General features: G+C 34.2%; 2 protein-coding genes across 4 annotated transcripts; both read right to left on the bottom strand.

Moving 5' to 3' along the window:
- Positions 1–8,604: 8,604 nt before the first annotated feature.
- On the bottom strand, positions 8,605–14,946 carry LOC104212821 (uncharacterized). Of its 3 annotated transcripts, XM_070147758.1 has the most exons (7): positions 14,791–14,946; positions 14,481–14,688; positions 14,294–14,353; positions 13,246–13,389; positions 12,361–12,487; positions 10,283–10,525; positions 8,605–9,541 (listed from the first exon to the last, which is right to left on the bottom strand). In XM_070147758.1, the coding sequence occupies exons 1-7, from the start codon at positions 14,847–14,849 to the stop codon at positions 8,679–8,681; spliced, it is 1,704 nt and encodes a 567-aa protein (XP_070003859.1). In that variant the 5' UTR covers positions 14,850–14,946; the 3' UTR covers positions 8,605–8,678. The 3 variants fall into 3 exon arrangements, with proteins under 3 accessions (XP_070003859.1, XP_070003860.1, XP_070003861.1); XM_070147759.1 differs by lacking the exon at positions 14,294–14,353; XM_070147760.1 differs by lacking the exon at positions 10,283–10,525.
- A 9,657-nt stretch (positions 14,947–24,603) lies between these two features.
- Positions 24,604–26,676, bottom strand: LOC138872130 (uncharacterized). The gene is made up of 2 exons (XM_070150182.1): positions 26,280–26,676; positions 24,604–25,540 (listed from the first exon to the last, which is right to left on the bottom strand). The coding sequence occupies exons 1-2, from the start codon at positions 26,659–26,661 to the stop codon at positions 24,678–24,680; spliced, it is 1,245 nt and encodes a 414-aa protein (XP_070006283.1). The 5' UTR covers positions 26,662–26,676; the 3' UTR covers positions 24,604–24,677.
- Between the last annotated feature and the right edge of the window lie 626 nt (positions 26,677–27,302).

Consider the following 27,302-nt stretch of genomic DNA (forward strand, 5'->3'; position numbering starts at 1 on the left):
ACATCAACAATTATTATGACACACATTTTCGTTTTTCATAATTAATTAGAACTCATTTGTTGTTTAACTTATTTTTCCGCAGTTAACACATTCACAAGGAAGGCCTAGTCTTTTGCTTTGCTAGGATCACACTAAACTATCCACTTCCACCAAAGTAGGAATAGACGAGGTTGCCATCTTTTTTCCACTACTTGAAATGTTGAGTTTTAAGTTGCATAATTTTATAATGTAATCTTTCTTCGGATTCTTCTGTTATTATCAAAGCTGAAATGACGGCGAAAAACTTTATATGCTCTAACTACAAAATATCCATTTCTATTAATTTCCCAAGTAAGAATTATATAAGTTTTGAGAGGGAAGAGAACAAAACTTAATTCAAGAATTTGATTAGCAAGGTTTGGTGATTCTTCTACGGTCTTTGAATATCTTCTTTAATTTGCTTTGTTTTGTATTTTCATTTGATTTATTTCCTTGACAGCCGTTCTCTTATTGTTCATATATCCTTTTAAAAAGACTTTTTGCCTTTTTACTTTACTTTTGTATATATCTTATCACATTTTCAACATCACATATCTCGCCCAAATATATTTTATCCAGGAAAATGGCGGCATAATTAATTTATTCTTACCTAAATTAATTGGATGAGTGCCTATTACGTCCTTTTGTTGGTGTATCTAATGGTTTGGCACTATCAAACACTTGTAACAGGAAAACCTTTCCTCAAAATTTTCGATATTTTTTGCGAAATTAAAATTTTAGTTGCAGGAGAGCAAGAAACTCAACTTATCGTTATTAGTTTTGTTATTATCGAAGTAGTGCTAAAATGACATTATATAACCGCTGCTGTCAAAATAATAACCCAAAAATGTATATATTTTGTATATATATACATTATGTATATTACATACAAAAAATATTAAAAATTTATATGTTTTTTTGTCGATTACCAAATGTAAATAGTTTCTAGCGCGGCTAAAAGTAATAATACCCCATTATTTAATATTTGACCATTTTTTATTGATTAGTAGGGACTTGAAAAAGAAAGAATGAAGATCTCAAAGAGAAGAAAGGGAAAGAAAAAGCAACATTATGTCATTTCTATATCTAAAGAAATTGTTATTGAGATATTACGAAGAGTACCTTGCCAAGATTTGACTGAAAATTTAAAGAAGGTATGCATGGAATGGTGTTCGATCATCTACTGTGGGAGCTTTGCCTACTCACAGATTGAACATAGAATATTAAAATCCTCATCATCATTTTCTCAAATGGAAGCAGTTGTTATTACTTTGGCTGATGATCAACATTCTGTCACTCAAAATTTTTATTTTTTATTTTTTAAGGACAAATGGGTTCTTAGTAAATTATTTCGAATAGCAATAGGTAAAAGGTGGAAACGCAGCTATTATATTCCATGACAGAAACAAGATTTTTACCAAGGGATTCGAGAAATTAAAAAACTTGAAAAAAAGGGATTCAACTCCTAATATGCATACATAATTTTTTTTACCTTATATGCATAATGTAATTTTCAGGCAAGGGGTTGGATGAACCCCTTCCTCCTACCTACGCCCCTAATTATATCTCTGACATTGTGTGTAAATGTCTGTCTTATTTCTAATTTACTGTAGTATTTTTCTCTTTGAACTCTACTCTTCCCTATCACAAAACCAACAAATGTTACTGAGCGCTTAACGCTTAAAGATTAGAGAGGAAAACTACGAATAATTCATTAAATAATCAGATATCTTTTCTATTTCAAGTGTTTGCTCAAACAATAACGTAAATTAGTATTTCTCTGAACTAATTCTAATTTCTAGTCCAAATTCCGAGCCATAAAAATGATAAACAACAATAACAACAACAATAACAACGTAGTGAAATCTTACTGGTGGGTTCTGTTTAACCAAAAAATAGAATTTTCAGTCAACGCCTATATTTAAAGAAAAATGAATTACTGATAACCTAATTTTACTTTACTTCCTCAACAATCTATTTGGAAAAATAACGAAAGCAATAACGTAAATTAGACAGAAAGAAATAAGGAATGAAACGAAAGTAGATCCCTAAAATTAAGGAAGAGACTTTGATAAAGCAAGAAATCGTAAAGTGTATTTCAGTAGTACTTGGAACTTATCTTTACAAGTAAAATTCATTATCCTTATATAGGGGTATACAATCATAACATTTTTCCTATTTAAGACGAATTCATTATGAGTATTAATTGTATTGATTGTCCGTTAACATTGATAACCATAACTGACATATTTGTAGCTATAAATGCCTTACAATAATTCTGATTCCCCTTCCTTATTTACTTCTAGTTCATGTAGCTTCCCTTCTTTTTTACCTTGATTCATTCCATTCGCGTCTCTTTTTTACAGTTATTCACACCCGATCCTCTGTTCTGTACTATCTCGTGGGTGTTTTCCTCGTACCTTCCTTGTATTCTTAATTTCGCTAATCGAGCATGCCACTTTTCACTATGCCATTATACCAGGTGTCATGCTTCGTCGGCTTATTAACATTCCACGTGTGACATCTTTTTTCTCCAATTAAAAATCCAGGAAGTGGTAAGCGTTTAGAATTGCTGCCATTTTTCGAGTATCATTGTGTCCCCTTCAGAACCGATGTGACGTATGTCACGTCTATTTAATGCCCATGCCACGTGGCTTCTAATGATTGGCTCTGCAGTTTTTCTGCGCTTTTTAGGGTTTTTCTGCGGTTGCGTCAGTCACGAAGTGATGGTTCCATTATGACGCTTCATAATGACCTACTTTTAATGATGGCCGTGTCTTCTTATAAATACTTCATTCTTTTTTTTATCTCTTGAAGTCTTCCTTCTTCAATATCCGCCATATTTATTAACCCTTTGGACAATCATGTCTTTTTCTACACCAGACTCTCTTAAGGTTGTGATTGTTGACGAACTTGCTCTTTTTACTGTCCCTACTAGAAGTAGGAAAGGTGGTAGACTTTGTAGTCTTGGCTCATTATTTAATCGTGGTTCTTCTTCCTAGGGCAGTGCTGCTACGCCTTCCTCTTCTAAACCTAGGGCTCCTTTAACCCCTAGATCCTCCTCTAGGAATAGAGATTTAAATGAACTAGTGCGTGAACTCACAGTTGCAGAGATTGTTCATCAGAAATTTTCTTTTGCAACTAATCGCGAAATAATAAGGAATCAAGTCTCTTCTATGGCCTCCCTTAATCCTGGTGACCTTTATCCAAGTTTGATCACTACTGACCTTCTCTCCCTAGTTCGAAGAGAATGTTATTGGAAATCAAATTTTCCAGTTTTAGTCTCTATTTTCAACCAGAGAATTACCTTATACCAAGCTAGTTATTCGTTTGTTTACACCTACCATTTTACTTTAGGGTTCAAACCACCTATCGACCCAGTGATCATTGAATTGTATCGTTATTTCAACGTGTGCCTTGGCCTAATTCGCCCCATAGTATGGAAGGTTGTTGCATGCCTTCGTTATTTATCAGATTTGGTTCCCATGCCTTTCACTTTTCGACAATTTCTTCATCTCTACTCTCCTAAACTGTTTTGTGAATGAGTTTTTTCTCTCATGGCTAGAAGTAAGAGAGTACTGGTTAGCCCTGAAGACGACCAGGACCGTGGCGGGTACGCTTGTTTTGTTGCTCTCCCACTAGTGCTCTAATAGATGAAGAAAACATGTCTTTTACGGAGAAATGGAACTTTGCACGTAAGCTTTCTTCTCTTTTTTTATTTATTTATTTTATGTCTCAAAAGAAAAAACCCATATGATCACATGCCTACTTTTTCAGCAACTATGGAAGTTTTTGATGAAATTCCAACTTCCGTGCTTGGGTAGATAAGATGTTAACTGTTGCGCTTATGGAGAAAAGGTCTTGAAAATATCTTTCTCAAAGATTTGGTTGGAAAGTGAAGATGCACGGTACTTTTTCCATTTATTATCTTTCCTTTTCTCTTCCTTGTTGGTTCAAGGGTTTCTTATTCTTCCCCTTTTTTTTTGCTAGGGTTTTCTATTCGTGGCATTAGACCCGCGTCTGTTCCATCCACTGGGCTTTCCGTGACTCTCGCCCAAGAAAGGTTTTTAAGTGCTTCTTCTTTAAAAAGGAAAACCGACGGAGCTCGTGGCTCTGATGGTGAAGAAGAAACAGAGGAGGATTCTTCGGTGTGAAGGCCACGCATCAGGAGACGTGTAGTTTCTGATGATGAAACTATTCCTTCTCATGACCCTTTACCAAGTTCAATCCCTTTTAGACTTACAGAAGATCCAAAGAGTGCCCTTTTAGTGGTTTTTGATGAAGATGTTGCTGATCCTTCCCCAGATTCTGTTGATAGATTGTTTGCTCATGACTTCGAAGGTGATGAAGCTTTTGGGCCTGTTTCTGAAGAATTGCCCCTTGCCTCCCTTCCAATCTCAGTTTCCATTAACCCTCCAGTGTCCTTACTTGGGATTTGGGGGTGAGGGTGATTTTGAAGCTTTGAAGGGCCTGCATGGCAACCGAAGACTGGACATCATCATCGAATTCCACGAATACAATACCTGGCTTCGCTTCAATCATTCGAACTTCCCTAAAACCTGGATATTGTTTGAAGAGCACTTCAAGCGCAGATCCAGGATAATAGCTCCTCCTAATTTTTTTAATTATTAAATCTTTTTTTATTTGAAATATGTAAAAATCTGTACACTACTAGAAATCTGGAAAAAAACGACCACAAAACGCGACCAAAGTTGGTCGCTTACAGGTCCAAAAACGACCAAAAACGTCGAAACTTGCTTGGTCGCTATTTTGCTGGTCCCTTTACCTTAGAGACCAAAATTAGCGACCAACTTTGGTCTCTAAGGTAAAAGGACCAAATATTCCGGGTAAACAATATACCAACCAACTTTAGTTGCTTTAATCTTTTAATAATATAAATTTAGCGACCAAAGTTGGTCTCTATATTTAAATTATATTTTTTTATTTATTATTAATCAAAATATAGTGACCAACTTTGGTCTGTAAACCAAATATTATATTTTAAAATCTGGAAAATAGCGACCAAAGTTGGTCGCTTTTTTTTTAAATTTTTTTTTTAAACATAAGCGACCAAAAGTGTCGCTAATTTCAAGAATTTAATTATTTTTTAAACATAAGCGACCAAAATTGGTCGCTATTTTTAAGAATATTTTTTAATAGAATAGCGACCAAAGTTGGTCGCTTTTTAAGAAGTCTGGGTTAATTAACGATCAACCTTGGTCGCTATTGCCCAGAAAATATTTTTTTAAATAGAAAAGCGACCAAAGTTGGTCGCTTTTCCGGGTATAATTTTGGCAGAAACTGCCTGTTTTGGCAGCTACACCACCTGCCAGTATACAAAATTCCCTATTACAAGCAACAACAACAACAATACCCACAACAACAACACACCAACAACAACAACAACAACCACCCAACAACAACATTAAAACCAACAAAGTATAAAGTTCAATAGAACTAACACATTAAGCTAACAAAACTAAGTTAAACGCTTATTACAAGCTCATTCGAAAACTGGTTCTATTATCTAGTTCAAAGTATATAAAGTACTCAAGGAGTGTTCTTTCAGCATCCTCGTCCGAAAGTTGGATTGCCTCGCCCGACTCATTAGGTGGCTGACTGCGTATGAATTCCTCCACGTCAGTTGTGAAGCGACTCTATAAGAAAAATTACATTGAATTAGTATTTCAAAATTTATATAAAAGTAAATCAAAATACTTAATGAAAAGTAAAAAACTTACATGTATAGTCGAGGCTCGACCCTCGACCCACCTTTCTGGATCAGTCCTTTTTTTCTTCTTTACAATACGAGTCTCATTGAATAGTTCATCTTGCTTCATTGGCATCATAAAGTTGTCTGGTGGCTTTGGTAATTATCCTCATAGTACTATTACTCGGGATGAACTTGGATACATAGAATAACTTGGATACAGTACCTGACAGGGTGTGTCTTTGATCAATTGTTGTTCTCATTAGCGACAATGATGATGAGAAGGCAATGGCATGTGTTTCAAACAGTGATGGTGTAGGTATGAATTTAACATTTCCTAAGCAGATAAAAAGAAGAGGTTATAGAGGAATTCTCTGCTTCATTTCCAAGAGGAAAAGAAGTTTAATTGAGAGTGACAAAGTTGATGGTAATGGAAAGCTGTCCGTTGCTCATGGCAGTTCACATAAAACGGGGATCATAAGATTCTGTGATAACAAAGATGAAAGGAAGTTTTATTCTCAACTTTCTTCCAAATCTGATTCGTACAAGCTTAATGGGATTAGTGATATTTCTTTGGATTTAGACAATAATTTGAGTGACAAAAGTATGGAAATGCTAATCAAAAGAATTAAAGGTAAAACGTTTTTCTTGGAAGAGAAGGATGCTGAACTCTGATGGTAAGCAACCTCTACTTCCAACCAAGAGGTTGTGAGTTCGAGTCTCCCCAAGAGCAAGGTGAGAAGTTTTTGGAGGGAAGGATGCCAGGGTCTATTTGGAAATAGCCTATCTACCCCAAGGTAAGGGTAAGGCCTGCGTACACACTACCCTCCCCAGACCCCACTAAGTGGGATTATACTGGGTTGTTGTTGTTGTTGTAGAAAGATGTTGAACTCTGCATGAACGTGATATGTGCACTTTATAGGCAGCAGATTTCTCCAAAGTACCTGTATGTATTAGTACTATGCAAGATAAGTGTGAATGAACAAGAAAAGAAGATACAATTGCTCTCGAGGTTCTTTTAGGGATTGATAGACTTGTCAAGATCCTAATTAGTATATATAATTTTTCGTCAAATATATCTGTGTGTAAATTGATTCATCGACTTATAACATACTCAGATGCATCGTTGAATATTAAAAACAAAATGTCTAGATATATATATATATATATATATATATATATATATATATATATATATATATATATAACACGCTTCGTTGTACTACTTTAACTACATATATAGCATGTTATAGTATATTTTAGTGTATTCATCCCCTGTACTACAAAAGTGTTAACGAATTACATTTATATTATTTAGATAGTAAATACAAAAGTGATTTTTAATTTTGACCAATTGACTTGAAAAGAAACCAACTTTGGTTGCTAATTATCCAGAATTAAAATATAGCGACCAGCGTTGGTCGCTACTTGATTCCCCTTTATAACCGACCAACTTTGGTCGCTAACTTTGAATTATATTTATTTATATTTTATAATTTTTTTAAATAATAATATAATTATTAAAATTTTATAACTGGGTCCCAGATTAGCGACCAAAATTGGTCTCTATCTGCTTCCCCTTTCGTAAGCGACCAACTTTGGTCGCTAATTTTAAATTTTATTTATTTATATTTTATAATTTATTTTAAATAATAATATTATTAAAATTTTATAGGTGGGTCTCACTTTAGCGACCAAAGTTGGTCGCTAATTTCAGTATTTCTTTGAACAAGCAAGTCTGACCAGTCCGGTCAATATTTTGACCACATTATCGACCAAAAAGCAACCAACCTTGGTCGCTAATATTTTTAGAATAATTCTTTAATTATTTTCTCCAATTTAGCGACCAACTTTGGTCGCTTTTATTGACAGACCAATTTTGGTTGCCAAATTTTAATCATTTTTTTCCGGATTTCTAGTAGTGTCGTAGAACTTAAAAATTATTATGTTTTACCTTATATAAATCATTTTGTAAGCTCCAACTACGAAATTATCCTTTTCGAAAACCTGCAGAGATAAGAATTTAGTGGTTTTAGTAGTTTGGCATGATCAAACGTCTTGAATTTCTCTTCACTTTTATACTAATTATTGTTTGAGGAGAGTAAGGTCTGCCTACTCTCAAACTCCAGTTGTGGATTGCACTGGAATTGTTGTTATTGTTGTTTTATCGATTATTGTTATTGATTTTAATATTTTTTACAAATATATATTCTTAGATGCTTATTTTGTTTCTTATTGACATTAAATTAGTTGCATAAGTGCACAAACTCGTTGTTACTAGTTTTGTTATTATCTAAGATACTATTTTGTCATTTATTTGAATATTTGACCTTTCCACCTTTTAGCTATTGCTATTTAAAATAATTCACTAAAAATATGAGCACTCAAATTGAGTCAATTCAAACAACATAGGAGTACCTCAAAACAGCATAGTCAGCAAGCCTTGTATATGTATACTCTGCTCTAGTAAAGAATGGGACCTTTTCATGAAAATGTTATACACTCTTTTTACTTATAGAAATTGTTAACGCCCCGGATAGCATGAGACATTTTTGACGAGGTAGACATAACATTAAATATTTGATCAGCTATTAGGCAAACAAAAAATGATTATGATAGAAGCAAATCATAGTCTAGCACCTAACAGCTTGTCTGGATGGTTTGTTACATATCATTTCATAATATATTATATTGTACGGTATTATTTGATGAATACAATGTTTGGATAGATTGTATCATTTATCGTTATTTCATGATGTTACACACACCAACAAAACTCGCAATATTATTAAAAGAAAATTATGATACGGGATAAAATTATTATATAAAAAGATATTGTAAATGATAAATAAAATTATTTAATAATAATGAAGGGTGAGATGAAAGAAAAAGACAAGGTAACGACGCGACCACATCAAATTGATCGTTACATAAAGTGACATATTTATCGTTATGTAACGACGAATTTAACGATACGATACAATAAAATGTAAGTAACAATCAAAACAAATATCGTATTTAAAATAACAATACGATACAATACAACATGTAACAACCATCTGCAAGCAATAGAATAGTTCAAGAGGAGGAAGCTAAGTAGTGGGCGATGGCGAAGAGCGACCAAACTTGGCACATAAGGGATTGCCGTTGCATGAAAAGGCACAGAATATAAACCCAACAGCTTTCCAGTTGCAACATCGAAAAACACAACGTCTCTCTCCTCAAGTTGAATCACCAAAATCTCATCTGTAACAATTATGATGTGCACAAATTCTTCTAGTTCTAAGTTATATGCAATACTAGGAGCAGTCACAGTCAACTCTTTGTTCCACGAATTTAAGCTACTCAAATCATTCATATTACGGGCAACATATACCTCAACCATGAGGGAGCAAATCGGACCACAACTTATGATCACCAAACAAAGCGTTCCTCCCTTTTCTGCTATACTTATTACTTGTTCTTTTAGGCTTTCAAAAGGAACCACAATCATATCAAATTCTTCCTTAGTAACATCAAAACAAATGAGGGTTTTTGTCGTCTTAATTTGATATGTAGTAAGATAATGGGCAGAAGTACAAGTCTTTGTGTACCAATATAATACCCCCTTTACATATGCAACTGTCTGAACTTGAGCAAGAGTATGATATGGAATGTCTTTCAAAGACCTCCATAAATAGTCTTTTCCAATAGTGAAAATCGAAGGTTTAATCACACCGAATTCTGCATTATCAAGAACAACCACCTTGTATTCATACCAAAGTGGGCAAATTCCTAAGCCCACTGCAGAAGGATCATCATTCATATTCTTACCTGTTATACAAGTAGCAGTAAATTCTTAAAAAAGTAGAATAAAGCAGAATTAGAAAAGGCTCCGAGCCATAAAATTAACTTTTAGGATAGGATACAACAAAACCTACATATATATGTAGAGTTTTATAGTCAATTCGTAGAGCTGAGCTCCAGTATTTATAGATACACCTGTTAATTTAAAATTTAAATTCTAAATAAATGAATATTTATAGAAATAAAATATGTCTAGCCCACGCCCAAACCCAAGTCAATATCTTATAAAATTCACTCTCTCTCTCTCTCTCTCTCACACACACACACACACATATATATATATATATATATATGAATGTAGGTATATTAATTTAAGGACACTTTGTGAACTTAGGACCCATTTGTCCTTAAAAAATAAAAAATAAAAAATAAAAAATAAAAATTTTGAGTGTCCATGATATTTTGCAAATTTTTGAAAAAAATTGGAAAATGGGTTTTTAAAAGGTGGTTTTGACCACCTTTTCAAAATTTTCTAAAAAAACAAAATCCCCCTTGGAAAACTGCAATATCTTTATAAGTGAAATGCATGTCGAAACACAATTTCAAATTTCAAATATCATTTTTCAACTTAACTCCAAATATACTTTTTTCAAAAATTATAATTTTTATATCGAAACGCCTACATACATAGGCTTATGACGACTATAAAAGAGCCTTTTTCAGATCGACGGGATCCCGATAAATATATTGTACAAGTCTAACAATTACCTAGGTATGTATTTGTTGGTGTCGTGACATGTTCTTTGGTGACAGGATTGAAGATATGGAAACGAGAATGCTCAGTAGTAGACCAGAAACAAACGAAACCATTCACAGAATTCACACTCATCATTCTCCTCAGCGGCATTGGTAACCATGTCTGGACCAATACATCTTTTGTTGTATATAAGTCTTTAGTCTTCAAATCTTGGAATGAATGGTTTTGATTACTGTGCCATTCTAAGGAAGAAACTGTGACAGAATGTTGATCATCAGCCAAAGTAATAACAACTGCTTCCATTTGAGAGAATGATGATGAGGATTTTAATATTCTGTGTTCAATCTGTGAGTAGGCAAAGCTCCCACTGCAGTTATGTCTCTAGCAGCAGCTCACAACTGGCAAATTTATCAGATGGACGTGTTTAATGCATTCCTGCAAGGTGATTTAACTGAGAAGGTTTATATGCAATTACCTCCTGGCTTCACACAGTCACCTGGAGATCACCATGTTTGTAGGCTGCTTAAGTCTCTCTATGGACTTAAGCAAGCCTCTCGTCAGTGGAACATCAAGTTAACTACTGCTTTGGTGTCTTCTGGTTTTATTCAGAGTCATCTAGATTACTCTTTACTCACTAAGAAGGTGCTGGACAAAATGGTTGTAGTTTTGATCTATGTAGATGATCTCTTGATCACAGGCAATGATTCTGATCTCATTCAGGAAACTAAGGACATTCTACAGCATAGTTTCAAAATTAAAGATCTTGGTGAGTTTAGATACTTCCTTGGGTTGGAATTTGCTAGAAGTAAGGAGGGCATATTGATGCATCAACGAAAGTATGCTCTAGAACTCCTCTCTGATTTGGGGTTAACTGGATCTAAGCCTTTAGCTACTCCATTGGAGCCTAATCTTAAGCTTACCTCAGTTGTTTTTGATCAACATATTGGAGAAAATGATGATCAATTGCTTGCTGACCCCAGTGTATATCAACGACTGATTGGTCGACTACTCTATTTGACCATCAGTCGTCCTGATATTTCTTTTGCAGTACAAACTCTTAGCCAATTTATGCATGCTCCCAAAGTGTCTCACATGGAAGCTGCTAGCCGTGTGGTCAGATACATCAAGTCTGCTCCTGGCTTGGGTATTCTCTTTTCTGCTTCTAGTGCTGCCCAGCTGCATGCATTTTGTGATGCAGACTGGGCTTCCTGCCTCAACACTAGACGATCTATCACAGGATACCTTATCATGTATGGTGATTCTCTCATCTCCTGGAAGTCAAAGAAGCAGTCTACCATTTCAAGGAGCTCTGCTGAAGCAGAGTACAGGAGTATGGCATCAACGGTCGCTGAGATCACTTGGCTTATTCAAAGAGCTCAATGTTCAGCTTCATCTACCTGTGCCTCTTCACTGTGATAGCAAATCTGCTATCCAGATTGCTGCCAATCCTGTTTTTCATGAACGGACAAAGCACATTGACATCGACTGTCACTTCATTCGCGAGAAGATCCAGCAAGGTTTGGTCAAGACTATGTACCTTGCCTCGACTGAACAGCCTGCTGATGTTCTTACTAAGGGTCTTTCTCGTCTGCAGCATCATCACTTGCTTTCCAAGCTAGGAATGAAGAACATCTTCATTTCCCCTAGCTTGAGGGGGGGTGTAGAAGATAGTGCCAGTGCACACGGTACTTAACTATAGTTAGTTGTTAACTTAACCATGGTTAGTCAATTGTATATAAATACTTGTATTACACATTGTAAATGTAAGAGAAAAAAATCATTTTCTTCTGCAACTCTATTACAGTTCTATCTCCCCTGCTTCTATTCTCTCTTTTGTTCTCTCGATCAATCTCACACACACACATTGAATTAGCGTTCATTACAGAATTCAACACTATTAACAACAACAACAACAACCCAGTATAATCCCACGTGTGAGGTCTGGGGTAATCTGCTATTAAGTAAACAGGAAATGATGATAATAGAAGCAAATCATAGAGCATAGTATACCAAAGTAGAGTACGACTGACGTTAACTATGAAGGTCAAGACATGATTGATCTTAACGAAATGTTATTACTTGAAAATACCTGATCTTGAAGAAGCCGAGATCACAGCAATATCTTTAAGCTTCTTAATTTTTTCAATTACAAAGTCATCTTTTCCAGGGTCAATCACGATGTTCATCTCAAAGCATAAAAGTGCCTTTTCACATGCCTGCAAAAGTACAATTTACAGGCGGATATTGAGATAGGCTCGCTATAAGCTGTAGGTTATTATAAAATCTCTAGATTTTGATGCCATAAGATACAAGGTACGTAAAGGTAACGCACAAAATAGCTAGCATCGAGTGAAATACATAGTTTATTTTTGTCAGCAAGATGTTAAACATGCAATAGTTAAGTAGCTTTACTGATCTAATTCCTACCATCACAAATTGTCCATACTATTCTAGAAACAGGAGAACTCATAGCTGAGGAGAAGGGGCCAATTATAAGGAGATGTTTTCAGAAGTGAAGTGTAATTCCTAGTTATGTAGCCTACGTAAAGAGATGTCCTCCAACAAGAGGCATAGAGGTAACCAAAGTTTTGGGATTTTCGCTGAATGTCAGATCAAATAAATTTAGTTATTCCAGCCCAGCTAGAACCTATTAAAAAGTTCACTTCTGGCTGATTTACAAACATATCCATAAGGGAAAACCATGATGACACAATGAGAACCTTCAAGCTGTGATTTTGGAACTAATCCTTTACATGCACATAAATGAAGAACTAGGAACAGTACGAGCAGTACTTTAGTTTAGAATAACTCCGACCTTAACATGCCAGTAGCGTACAATGAATTGTAAAGCAGAGATCAAAATCAGACGAAGTGAGCTTAAATTTGCTGCGAACTGCACATACTAGAAGTTTTATTCTGTGCCCTTTTCCACATGTAATATGCTTACAAGTACAAAATTTTGACAGAAATTTACCTTCTTTGCGATGGAACAAAAGCCATTTTCCAGTGAATGCTCAGCAAAAGTGAGCCACTCACTATATGAAACAAGAAGTCCTTGATCACTGGTGGCTTTTTGCTCTCTCATAAGCAATGCCTCATATCTCAAGGCCAAGCAACTCTGTGAATATCCAAATAGTCAAGAGTCACGTACTTGGAACAAAAAATAAGATATTAGTAATTCTTAACATAAAAAGATAAAAAAGAAAAATGGTACAACAGAAGAAATTAAAACCATTGTCAGTTGTAACTTGTAAAAAGTTTCACAGCATAGGATATGCATACCACTTTGGATGTCGAATAACATTTAAGACACTGTCACATCTGATAAGTTATGTAAGCATATCTAGCAAGTTCCAAACAGATGAACTTTGAACCACGGTGCCATGTTTCTAATAGCAAATAAACTTTCACGACTATGTACAATGACATTCAGTTGAAGACCACGTACACTAAACTCTTAAATCTCACAGTCAGCCAAATTGTGATCCATAAATATGGCTACGAGTCATCAAATTGATCTCCTCTCCTTTGCTTCAAAGAATTTCAGCTTAAGCCGTCAGGTATATAGTGGCGCTTAGAATTATTCCTTCATTACACTTATTGGAGAGTCAGATGGTTCATGTTCCTAATATCGCTTCTACTAAGTAATTCATTTTCTCTATTTTTCCCCTAAACAGTTTGCATATATATACAAAAGGAAGGATATATTTCCTTTACCGGTACAACCTAATACCAGTTTCTCCAGCCAGCAACTAATCATTGTTCACATCTTTTGCTAGTCACCTTACCTTCTGCAACCACCACCAAAAGCACCACCACTTCTACAGCTGTATAAGTTATCCGTAGTCTACTAAGCAATACATATTAAAGTGCATTCGAACACTAAAATTCGCTAAGAAAGCAACTTTCGAAGCAAAAAATCTCCATGACATATATAGTTCAAAGAGAATACAATTACCGAACACAAACACCAACAAAATTTCAGTAAGTCTTCTACTTATCACGAAATTTCAGCAAAGTACATGGTTTAACGCATCAGACCCTCTTTCACTATATGCATTTGTAGTGTCATCAACATCATCCTGCAAAAACAACTCCTATCTCCAAATAACTTTTTCTGCTAATAACTACTAATAATTTGCCAAATCAAAATAAAAAAGTACAAAAATTATGTATCAATTTAAACTCGATAAAGCCAAAGCTTCATACCTCAGTATCTCCAATTAGAGCAAAAACGCGTACTAGAAAATCGACGATCAGAAGCTTATGCTCCGTAGATTTTCCAGCGATTTCCTGAATAATGCAGAGAGATTCCTTTCTCATGAACTGTTTCAAAGCACGCGCCACCCCGTCCAAGGATTTGAAGTCGTTCGAAGCTAAAAAGGATTCGAGAACTCGAATATTTGCTTCATTGAATCTGCACAAAAGACATGCATAGATCAAGCGCATTTTACTGAATCAGAATGAAAATTATAGATAAATCGGAAATAGAGACAGAGAAAATGAGCATGGAACAAACCTCCGGCTTTCGATTTGGGATAGGAATAGGGAGATCTGCTGCGAAACTGCAATTGACATCTTCACGAGAAGGAAATGAGGAGCTGAAGATTTGAAACTGCGCTTATTTAAAGGCTTTTGGAATTTAATTTTTCGTGCTCTCGGCTAAATTTCAAATAGCTCCTCCTAAAAATTTTTGTTATTAAAATCTTTTTTGTACTTGAAATATGTAAAAAAAATAAAAATGTAGAACTTAAAAATTATTTCGTAAGATTTACCTAATATAAATCATTTTTTTTATGTGTCGAACAAATTTCACAGTGACTGTGTAACTTTAAAAGAATTAAAACTGTAACGAATATATTGAACTTTCACCGCCTCTTGATTTCACTATATAAAAGGGATTAACACAATTAAGCACCAAATTTCTCTGATCAGTGATTGCAAAAGGTTGTTGGTCCAACTTGGATTTTAAAGGTGTACTACATTCTGAATTTAAATTTAAACCAAATTGCTCTTTTTTGTTATTTATTAGCATTATAATTTTAAATATACAAAAATAACTGAGTTTACGGTCCAAACACCCACCTGATTTACTTGGCTTGCATCAAACTGATTATCCACTTCCACCAAAGTAGTAGAAGAGCTTGCAATATCTCTTTGGATTGTTCTGTACCAAATAATTCTAATTATTTGTAAGTTCCAACAACGAAACTATCTTATTTTTGAGTGGAAAACTTGCAGAGATAAGAATTAAGTTTTGAGTGGAAAAAACGAATTAAACTGATTCAAGAAGGTTGAATATCTTATTTGCTTAATAATATTAAAATTATAAAATATGCCTATATATGTGCAATATAGTGATTGTACTTTCTTGCAAATCTCTATATAAAATAATTTATGTGTCCCTTCATTTTGTATGGCTAAGTCTGGCAAAAAAAAAAGTTTCCTAGAAGGAAAGAGATTATATAGTTGCTTGAATTCTTTCTCTAAAAGTTAGCATGCTTTTCTTACCGTTTGTTTGGATGGTTGTTACGTATCATTTCATAACGTATCATATCGTACTGTATTGTATATCAAGCTACCTTATCCAATAAGAATTTTTGCAATTCTCTTTTCTTGTCTTTCTATTAGTATTATTTTACAACAGATATATCTTTTGACAAAAAAAAAAAAAAAGAAGAAGATCAAATGCAATGCTTTTATATCTCCACCAAGAGGCAGAGGACCTTTTACCTGAATCCAGACGTAAAACATCAACAATTATTATGACACACATTTTCGTTTTTCATAATTAATTAGAACTCATTTGTTGTTTAACTTATTTTTCCGCAGTTAACACATTCACAAGGAAGGCCTAGTCTTTTGCTTTGCTAGGATCACACTAAACTATCCACTTCCACCAAAGTAGGAATAGACGAGGTTGCCATCTTTTTTCCACTACTTGAAATGTTGAGTTTTAAGTTGCATAATTTTATAATGTAATCTTTCTTCGGATTCTTCTGTTATTATCAAAGCTGAAATGACGGCGAAAAACTTTATATGCTCTAACTACAAAATATCCATTTCTATTAATTTCCCAAGTAAGAATTATATAAGTTTTGAGAGGGAAGAGAACAAAACTTAATTCAAGAATTTGATTAGCAAGGTTTGGTGATTCTTCTACGGTCTTTGAATATCTTCTTTAATTTGCTTTGTTTTGTATTTTCATTTGATTTATTTCCTTGACAGCCGTTCTCTTATTGTTCATATATCCTTTTAAAAAGACTTTTTGCCTTTTTACTTTACTTTTGTATATATCTTATCACATTTTCAACATCACATATCTCGCCCAAATATATTTTATCCAGGAAAATGGCGGCATAATTAATTTATTCTTACCTAAATTAATTGGATGAGTGCCTATTACGTCCTTTTGTTGGTGTATCTAATGGTTTGGCACTATCAAACACTTGTAACAGGAAAACCTTTCCTCAAAATTTTCGATATTTTTTGCGAAATTAAAATTTTAGTTGCAGGAGAGCAAGAAACTCAACTTATCGTTATTAGTTTTGTTATTATCGAAGTAGTGCTAAAATGACATTATATAACCGCTGCTGTCAAAATAATAACCCAAAAATGTATATATTTTGTATATATATACATTATGTATATTACATACAAAAAATATTAAAAATTTATATGTTTTTTTGTCGATTACCAAATGTAAATAGTTTCTAGCGCGGCTAAAAGTAATAATACCCCATTATTTAATATTTGACCATTTTTTATTGATTAGTAGGGACTTGAAAAAGAAAGAATGAAGATCTCAAAGAGAAGAAAGGGAAAGAAAAAGCAACATTATGTCATTTCTATATCTAAAGAAATTGTTATTGAGATATTACGAAGAGTACCTTGCCAAGATTTGACTGAAAATTTAAAGAAGGTATGCATGGAATGGTGTTCGATCATCTACTGTGGGAGCTTTGCCTACTCACAGATTGAACATAGAATATTAAAATCCTCATCATCATTTTCTCAAATGGAAGCAGTTGTTATTACTTTGGCTGATGATCAACATTCTGTCACTCAAAATTTTTATTTTTTATTTTTTAAGGACAAATGGGTTCTTAGTAAATTATTTCGAATAGCAATAGGTAAAAGGTGGAAACGCAGCTATTATATTCCATGACAGAAACAAGATTTTTACCAAGGGATTCGAGAAATTAAAAAACTTGAAAAAAAGGGATTCAACTCCTAATATGCATACATAATTTTTTTTACCTTATATGCATAATGTAATTTTCAGGCAAGGGGTTGGATGAACCCCTTCCTCCTACCTACGCCCCTAATTATATCTCTGACATTGTGTGTAAATGTCTGTCTTATTTCTAATTTACTGTAGTATTTTTCTCTTTGAACTCTACTCTTCCCTATCACAAAACCAACAAATGTTACTGAGCGCTTAACGCTTAAAGATTAGAGAGGAAAACTACGAATAATTCATTAAATAATCAGATATCTTTTCTATTTCAAGTGTTTGCTCAAACAATAACGTAAATTAGTATTTCTCTGAACTAATTCTAATTTCTAGTCCAAATTCCGAGCCATAAAAATGATAAACAACAATAACAACAACAATAACAACGTAGTGAAATCTTACTGGTGGGTTCTGTTTAACCAAAAAATAGAATTTTCAGTCAACGCCTATATTTAAAGAAAAATGAATTACTGATAACCTAATTTTACTTTACTTCCTCAACAATCTATTTGGAAAAATAACGAAAGCAATAACGTAAATTAGACAGAAAGAAATAAGGAATGAAACGAAAGTAGATCCCTAAAATTAAGGAAGAGACTTTGATAAAGCAAGAAATCGTAAAGTGTATTTCAGTAGTACTTGGAACTTATCTTTACAAGTAAAATTCATTATCCTTATATAGGGGTATACAATCATAACATTTTTCCTATTTAAGACGAATTCATTATGAGTATTAATTGTATTGATTGTCCGTTAACATTGATAACCATAACTGACATATTTGTAGCTATAAATGCCTTACAATAATTCTGATTCCCCTTCCTTATTTACTTCTAGTTCATGTAGCTTCCCTTCTTTTTTACCTTGATTCATTCCATTCGCGTCTCTTTTTTACAGTTATTCACACCCGATCCTCTGTTCTGTACTATCTCGTGGGTGTTTTCCTCGTACCTTCCTTGTATTCTTAATTTCGCTAATCGAGCATGCCACTTTTCACTATGCCATTATACCAGGTGTCATGCTTCGTCGGCTTATTAACATTCCACGTGTGACATCTTTTTTCTCCAATTAAAAATCCAGGAAGTGGTAAGCGTTTAGAATTGCTGCCATTTTTCGAGTATCATTGTGTCCCCTTCAGAACCGATGTGACGTATGTCACGTCTATTTAATGCCCATGCCACGTGGCTTCTAATGATTGGCTCTGCAGTTTTTCTGCGCTTTTTAGGGTTTTTCTGCGGTTGCGTCAGTCACGAAGTGATGGTTCCATTATGACGCTTCATAATGACCTACTTTTAATGATGGCCGTGTCTTCTTATAAATACTTCATTCTTTTTTTTATCTCTTGAAGTCTTCCTTCTTCAATATCCGCCATATTTATTAACCCTTTGGACAATCATGTCTTTTTCTACACCAGACTCTCTTAAGGTTGTGATTGTTGACGAACTTGCTCTTTTTACTGTCCCTACTAGAAGTAGGAAAGGTGGTAGACTTTGTAGTCTTGGCTCATTATTTAATCGTGGTTCTTCTTCCTAGGGCAGTGCTGCTACGCCTTCCTCTTCTAAACCTAGGGCTCCTTTAACCCCTAGATCCTCCTCTAGGAATAGAGATTTAAATGAACTAGTGCGTGAACTCACAGTTGCAGAGATTGTTCATCAGAAATTTTCTTTTGCAACTAATCGCGAAATAATAAGGAATCAAGTCTCTTCTATGGCCTCCCTTAATCCTGGTGACCTTTATCCAAGTTTGATCACTACTGACCTTCTCTCCCTAGTTCGAAGAGAATGTTATTGGAAATCAAATTTTCCAGTTTTAGTCTCTATTTTCAACCAGAGAATTACCTTATACCAAGCTAGTTATTCGTTTGTTTACACCTACCATTTTACTTTAGGGTTCAAACCACCTATCGACCCAGTGATCATTGAATTGTATCGTTATTTCAACGTGTGCCTTGGCCTAATTCGCCCCATAGTATGGAAGGTTGTTGCATGCCTTCGTTATTTATCAGATTTGGTTCCCATGCCTTTCACTTTTCGACAATTTCTTCATCTCTACTCTCCTAAACTGTTTTGTGAATGAGTTTTTTCTCTCATGGCTAGAAGTAAGAGAGTACTGGTTAGCCCTGAAGACGACCAGGACCGTGGCGGGTACGCTTGTTTTGTTGCTCTCCCACTAGTGCTCTAATAGATGAAGAAAACATGTCTTTTACGGAGAAATGGAACTTTGCACGTAAGCTTTCTTCTCTTTTTTTATTTATTTATTTTATGTCTCAAAAGAAAAAACCCATATGATCACATGCCTACTTTTTCAGCAACTATGGAAGTTTTTGATGAAATTCCAACTTCCGTGCTTGGGTAGATAAGATGTTAACTGTTGCGCTTATGGAGAAAAGGTCTTGAAAATATCTTTCTCAAAGATTTGGTTGGAAAGTGAAGATGCACGGTACTTTTTCCATTTATTATCTTTCCTTTTCTCTTCCTTGTTGGTTCAAGGGTTTCTTATTCTTCCCCTTTTTTTTTGCTAGGGTTTTCTATTCGTGGCATTAGACCCGCGTCTGTTCCATCCACTGGGCTTTCCGTGACTCTCGCCCAAGAAAGGTTTTTAAGTGCTTCTTCTTTAAAAAGGAAAACCGACGGAGCTCGTGGCTCTGATGGTGAAGAAGAAACAGAGGAGGATTCTTCGGTGTGAAGGCCACGCATCAGGAGACGTGTAGTTTCTGATGATGAAACTATTCCTTCTCATGACCCTTTACCAAGTTCAATCCCTTTTAGACTTACAGAAGATCCAAAGAGTGCCCTTTTAGTGGTTTTTGATGAAGATGTTGCTGATCCTTCCCCAGATTCTGTTGATAGATTGTTTGCTCATGACTTCGAAGGTGATGAAGCTTTTGGGCCTGTTTCTGAAGAATTGCCCCTTGCCTCCCTTCCAATCTCAGTTTCCATTAACCCTCCAGTGTCCTTACTTGGGATTTGGGGGTGAGGGTGATTTTGAAGCTTTGAAGGGCCTGCATGGCAACCGAAGACTGGACATCATCATCGAATTCCACGAATACAATACCTGGCTTCGCTTCAATCATTCGAACTTCCCTAAAACCTGGATATTGTTTGAAGAGCACTTCAAGCGCAGATCCAGGATAATAGCTCCTCCTAATTTTTTTAATTATTAAATCTTTTTTTATTTGAAATATGTAAAAATCTGTACACTACTAGAAATCTGGAAAAAAACGACCACAAAACGCGACCAAAGTTGGTCGCTTACAGGTCCAAAAACGACCAAAAACGTCGAAACTTGCTTGGTCGCTATTTTGCTGGTCCCTTTACCTTAGAGACCAAAATTAGCGACCAACTTTGGTCTCTAAGGTAAAAGGACCAAATATTCCGGGTAAACAATATACCAACCAACTTTAGTTGCTTTAATCTTTTAATAATATAAATTTAGCGACCAAAGTTGGTCTCTATATTTAAATTATATTTTTTTATTTATTATTAATCAAAATATAGTGACCAACTTTGGTCTGTAAACCAAATATTATATTTTAAAATCTGAAAAATAGCGACCAAAGTTGGTCGCTTTTTTTTATATTTTTTTTTAAACATAAGCGACCAAAAGTGTCGCTAATTTCAAGAATTTAATTATTTTTTAAACATAAGCGACCAAAATTGGTCGCTATTTTTAAGAATATTTTTTAATAGAATAGCGACCAAAGTTGGTCGCTTTTTAAGAAGTCTGGGTTAATTAACGATCAACCTTGGTCGCTATTGCCCAGAAAATATTTTTTTAAATAGAAAAGCGACCAAAGTTGGTCGCTTTTCCGGGTATAATTTTGGCAGAAACTGCCTGTTTTGGCAGCTACACCACCTGCCAGTATACAAAATTCCCTATTACAAGCAACAACAACAACAATACCCACAACAACAACACACCAACAACAACAACAACAACCACCCAACAACAACATTAAAACCAACAAAGTATAAAGTTCAATAGAACTAACACATTAAGCTAACAAAACTAAGTTAAACGCTTATTACAAGCTCATTCGAAAACTGGTTCTATTATCTAGTTCAAAGTATATAAAGTACTCAAGGAGTGTTCTTTCAGCATCCTCGTCCGAAAGTTGGATTGCCTCGCCCGACTCATTAGGTGGCTGACTGCGTATGAATTCCTCCACGTCAGTTGTGAAGCGACTCTATAAGAAAAATTACATTGAATTAGTATTTCAAAATTTATATAAAAGTAAATCAAAATACTTAATGAAAAGTAAAAAACTTACATGTATAGTCGAGGCTCGACCCTCGACCCACCTTTCTGGATCAGTCCTTTTTTTCTTCTTTACAATACGAGTCTCATTGAATAGTTCATCTTGCTTCATTGGCATCATAAAGTTGTCTGGTGGCTTTGGTAATTATCCTCATAGTACTATTACTCGGGATGAACTTGGATACATAGAATAACTTGGATACAGTACCTGACAGGGTGTGTCTTTGATCAATTGTTGTTCTCATTAGCGACAATGATGATGAGAAGGCAATGGCATGTGTTTCAAACAGTGATGGTGTAGGTATGAATTTAACATTTCCTAAGCAGATAAAAAGAAGAGGTTATAGAGGAATTCTCTGCTTCATTTTCCAAGAGGAAAAGAAGTTTAATTGAGAGTGACAAAGTTGATGGTAATGGAAAGCTGTCCGTTGCTCATGGCAGTTCACATAAAACGGGGATCATAAGATTCTGTGATAACAAAGATGAAAGGAAGTTTTATTCTCAACTTTCTTCCAAATCTGATTCGTACAAGCTTAATGGGATTAGTGATATTTCTTTGGATTTAGACAATAATTTGAGTGACAAAAGTATGGAAATGCTAATCAAAAGAATTAAAGGTAAAACGTTTTTCTTGGAAGAGAAGGATGCTGAACTCTGATGGTAAGCAACCTCTACTTCCAACCAAGAGGTTGTGAGTTCGAGTCTCCCCAAGAGCAAGGTGAGAAGTTTTTGGAGGGAAGGATGCCAGGGTCTATTTGGAAATAGCCTATCTACCCCAAGGTAAGGGTAAGGCCTGCGTACACACTACCCTCCCCAGACCCCACTAAGTGGGATTATACTGGGTTGTTGTTGTTGTTGTAGAAAGATGTTGAACTCTGCATGAACGTGATATGTGCACTTTATAGGCAGCAGATTTCTCCAAAGTACCTGTATGTATTAGTACTATGCAAGATAAGTGTGAATGAACAAGAAAAGAAGATACAATTGCTCTCGAGGTTCTTTTAGGGATTGATAGACTTGTCAAGATCCTAATTAGTATATATAATTTTTCGTCAAATATATCTGTGTGTAAATTGATTCATCGACTTATAACATACTCAGATGCATCGTTGAATATTAAAAACAAAATGTCTATATATATATATATATATATATATATATATATATATAACACGCTTCGTTGTACTACTTTAACTACATATATAGCATGTTATAGTATATTTTAGTGTATTCATCCCCTGTACTACAAAAGTGTTAACGAATTACATTTATATTATTTAGATAGTAAATACAAAAGTGATTTTTAATTTTGACCAATTGACTTGAAAAGAAACCAACTTTGGTTGCTAATTATCCAGAATTAAAATATAGCGACCAGCGTTGGTCGCTACTTGATTCCCCTTTATAACCGACCAACTTTGGTTGCTAACTTTGAATTATATTTATTTATATTTTATAATTTTTTTAAATAATAATATAATTATTAAAATTTTATAACTGGGTCCTAGATTAGCGACCAAAATTGGTCTCTATCTGCTTCCCCTTTCGTAAGCGACCAACTTTGGTCGCTAATTTTAAATTTTATTTATTTATATTTTATAATTTATTTTAAATAATAATATTATTAAAATTTTATAGGTGGGTCTCACTTTAGCGACCAAAGTTGGTCGCTAATTTCAGTATTTCTTTGAACAAGCAAGTCTGACCAGTCCGGTCAATATTTTGACCACATTATCGACCAAAAAGCAACCAACCTTGGTCGCTAATATTTTTAGAATAATTCTTTAATTATTTTCTCCAATTTAGCGACCAACTTTGGTCGCTTTTATTGACAGACCAATTTTGGTTGCCAAATTTTAATCATTTTTTTCCGGATTTCTAGTAGTGTCGTAGAACTTAAAAATTATTATGTTTTACCTTATATAAATCATTTTGTAAGCTCCAACTACGAAATTATCCTTTTCGAAACCTGCAGAGATAAGAATTTAGTGGTTTTAGTAGTTTGGCATGATCAAACGTCTTGAATTTCTCTTCACTTTTATACTAATTATTGTTTGAGGAGAGTAAGGTCTGCCTACTCTCAAACTCCAGTTGTGGATTGCACTGGAATTGTTGTTATTGTTGTTTTATCGATTATTGTTATTGATTTTAATATTTTTTACAAATATATATTCTTAGATGCTTATTTTGTTTCTTATTGACATTAAATTAGTTGCATAAGTGCACAAACTCGTTGTTACTAGTTTTGTTATTATCTAAGATACTATTTTGTCATTTATTTGAATATTTGACCTTTCCACCTTTTAGCTATTGCTATTTAAAATAATTCACTAAAAATATGAGCACTCAAATTGAGTCAATTCAAACAACATAGGAGTACCTCAAAACAGCATAGTCAGCAAGCCTTGTATATGTATACTCTGCTCTAGTAAAGAATGGGACCTTTTCATGAAAATGTTATACACTCTTTTTACTTATAGAAATTGTTAACGCCCCGGATAGCATGAGACATTTTTGACGAGGTAGACATAACATTAAATATTTGATCAGCTATTAGGCAAACAAAAAATGATTATGATAGAAGCAAATCATAGTCTAGCACCTAACAGCTTGTCTGGATGGTTTGTTACATATCATTTCATAATATATTATATTGTACGGTATTATTTGATGAATACAATGTTTGGATAGATTGTATCATTTATCGTTATTTCATGATGTTACACACACCAACAAAACTCGCAATATTATTAAAAGAAAATTATGATACGGGATAAAATTATTATATAAAAAGATATTGTAAATGATAAATAAAATTATTTAATAATAATGAAGGGTGAGATGAAAGAAAAAGACAAGGTAACGACGCGACCACATCAAATTGATCGTTACATAAAGTGACATATTTATCGTTATGTAACGACGAATTTAACGATACGATACAATAAAATGTAAGTAACAATCAAAACAAATATCGTATTTAAAATAACAATACGATACAATACAACATGTAACAACCATCTGCAAGCAATAGAATAGTTCAAGAGGAGGAAGCTAAGTAGTGGGCGATGGCGAAGAGCGACCAAACTTGGCACATAAGGGATTGCCGTTGCATGAAAAGGCACAGAATATAAACCCAACAGCTTTCCAGTTGCAACATCGAAAAACACAACGTCTCTCTCCTCAAGTTGAATCACCAAAATCTCATCTGTAACAATTATGATGTGCACAAATTCTTCTAGTTCTAAGTTATATGCAATACTAGGAGCAGTCACAGTCAACTCTTTGTTCCACGAATTTAAGCTACTCAAATCATTCATATTACGGGCAACATATACCTCAACCATGAGGGAGCAAATCGGACCACAACTTATGATCACCAAACAAAGCGTTCCTCCCTTTTCTGCTATACTTATTACTTGTTCTTTTAGGCTTTCAAAAGGAACCACAATCATATCAAATTCTTCCTTAGTAACATCAAAACAAATGAGGGTTTTTGTCGTCTTAATTTGATATGTAGTAAGATAATGGGCAGAAGTACAAGTCTTTGTGTACCAATATAATACCCCCTTTACATATGCAACTGTCTGAACTTGAGCAAGAGTATGATATGGAATGTCTTTCAAAGACCTCCATAAATAGTCTTTTCCAATAGTGAAAATCGAAGGTTTAATCACACCGAATTCTGCATTATCAAGAACAACCACCTTGTATTCATACCAAAGTGGGCAAATTCCTAAGCCCACTGCAGAAGGATCATCATTCATATTCTTACCTGTTATACAAGTAGCAGTAAATTCTTAAAAAAGTAGAATAAAGCAGAATTAGAAAAGGCTCCGAGCCATAAAATTAACTTTTAGGATAGGATACAACAAAACCTACATATATATGTAGAGTTTTATAGTCAATTCGTAGAGCTGAGCTCCAGTATTTATAGATACACCTGTTAATTTAAAATTTAAATTCTAAATAAATGAATATTTATAGAAATAAAATATGTCTAGCCCACGCCCAAACCCAAGTCAATATCTTATAAAATTCACTCTCTCTCTCTCTCTCTCTCTCACACACACACACACATATATATATATATATATATGAATGTAGGTATATTAATTTAAGGACACTTTGTGAACTTAGGACCCATTTGTCCTTAAAAAATAAAAAATAAAAAATAAAAAATAAAAATTTTGAGTGTCCATGATATTTTGCAAATTTTTGAAAAAAATTGGAAAATGGGTTTTTAAAAGGTGGTTTTGACCACCTTTTCAAAATTTTCTAAAAAAACAAAATCCCCCTTGGAAAACTGCAATATCTTTATAAGTGAAATGCATGTCGAAACACAATTTCAAATTTCAAATATCATTTTTCAACTTAACTCCAAATATACTTTTTTCAAAAATTATAATTTTTATATCGAAACGCCTACATACATAGGCTTATGACGACTATAAAAGAGCCTTTTTCAGATCGACGGGATCCCGATAAATATATTGTACAAGTCTAACAATTACCTAGGTATGTATTTGTTGGTGTCGTGACATGTTCTTTGGTGACAGGATTGAAGATATGGAAACGAGAATGCTCAGTAGTAGACCAGAAACAAACGAAACCATTCACAGAATTCACACTCATCATTCTCCTCAGCGGCATTGGTAACCATGTCTGGACCAATACATCTTTTGTTGTATATAAGTCTTTAGTCTTCAAATCTTGGAATGAATGGTTTTGATTACTGTGCCATTCTAAGGAAGAAACTGTGACAGAATGTTGATCATCAGCCAAAGTAATAACAACTGCTTCCATTTGAGAGAATGATGATGAGGATTTTAATATTCTGTGTTCAATCTGTGAGTAGGCAAAGCTCCCACTGTAGATGATCGAACACCATTCCATGCATACCTTCTTTAAATTTTCAGTCAAATTGGCAAGGTACTCTTCGTAATATCTCAATAACAATTTCTTTAGATATAGAAATGACATTATGTTGCTTTTTCTTTCCCTTCGAAATCTCTGATGATTCCGCATGTTCCTCATTTATCAGAGTTTTTATGGTGCGCATCATCTATATTGAGTTTATAGATTTTGTGTGGTGGAGGATTCCATTTTATCAGTGTTTTGGACATAATTGGGTGTTTCAAGTTCTAATTTGTGAGACAGAGATATTCCATTGCGTACATAATTATTTTTCTGGTATCAATGTGGTGGGAATCATTATTGAAAAACTTGTGGTTGCGGTTTAGCCAAATATGCTAAAAGATAATAGGAGTTGTTATTGCCAAAGATATGGAAAAATTGTTTGGTAGTAAGATGCTCACATATGATGTATAATTTACATTTATCCAATCAAGATGGTTTGAGTGTGTTGGTGTACTTATGTTTAGTTCTCCCCATATGCTATTGTTTATGTGGCATTGAAAGAGGAGGTGATACGTATTTTCCTCTGTTCCATAGTGTTTACATATGTTGTTTTTTATTATGTTTCTTTGGTATAGAACAACCGCAGTTGGTAGTCGTTGGTGTAGGAGCAGACAAAG

Source organism: Nicotiana sylvestris, chromosome 6 (assembly GCF_000393655.2).
Source record: "Nicotiana sylvestris chromosome 6, ASM39365v2, whole genome shotgun sequence".
NCBI lineage: Eukaryota > Viridiplantae > Streptophyta > Magnoliopsida > Solanales > Solanaceae > Nicotiana > Nicotiana sylvestris.

What these genes read in the sequence shown, in the direction of transcription:
- LOC138872130 (XM_070150182.1), bottom strand. Translation starts at nt 26,661, where the DNA reads ATGGAATGGTGTTCGATCATCTACAGTGGGAGCTTTGCCTACTCACAG. An exon ending in ACCAACAAATACATACCTAG is followed by an intron (nt 25,541 to 26,279) that starts GTAATTGTTAGA and finishes CTTGTATAACAG; the next exon opens with GTAAGAATATGAATGATGAT.
- LOC104212821 (XM_070147758.1), bottom strand. Translation starts at nt 14,849, where the DNA reads ATGTCAATTGCAGTTTCGCAGCAGATCTCCCTATTCCTATCCCAAATC. An exon ending in CTCTAATTGGAGATACTGAG is followed by an intron (nt 14,354 to 14,480) that starts GTATGAAGCTTT and finishes TTGTTTTTGCAG; the next exon opens with GATGATGTTGATGACACTAC. An exon ending in ACCAACAAATACATACCTAG is followed by an intron (nt 9,542 to 10,282) that starts GTAATTGTTAGA and finishes CTTGTATAACAG; the next exon opens with GTAAGAATATGAATGATGAT.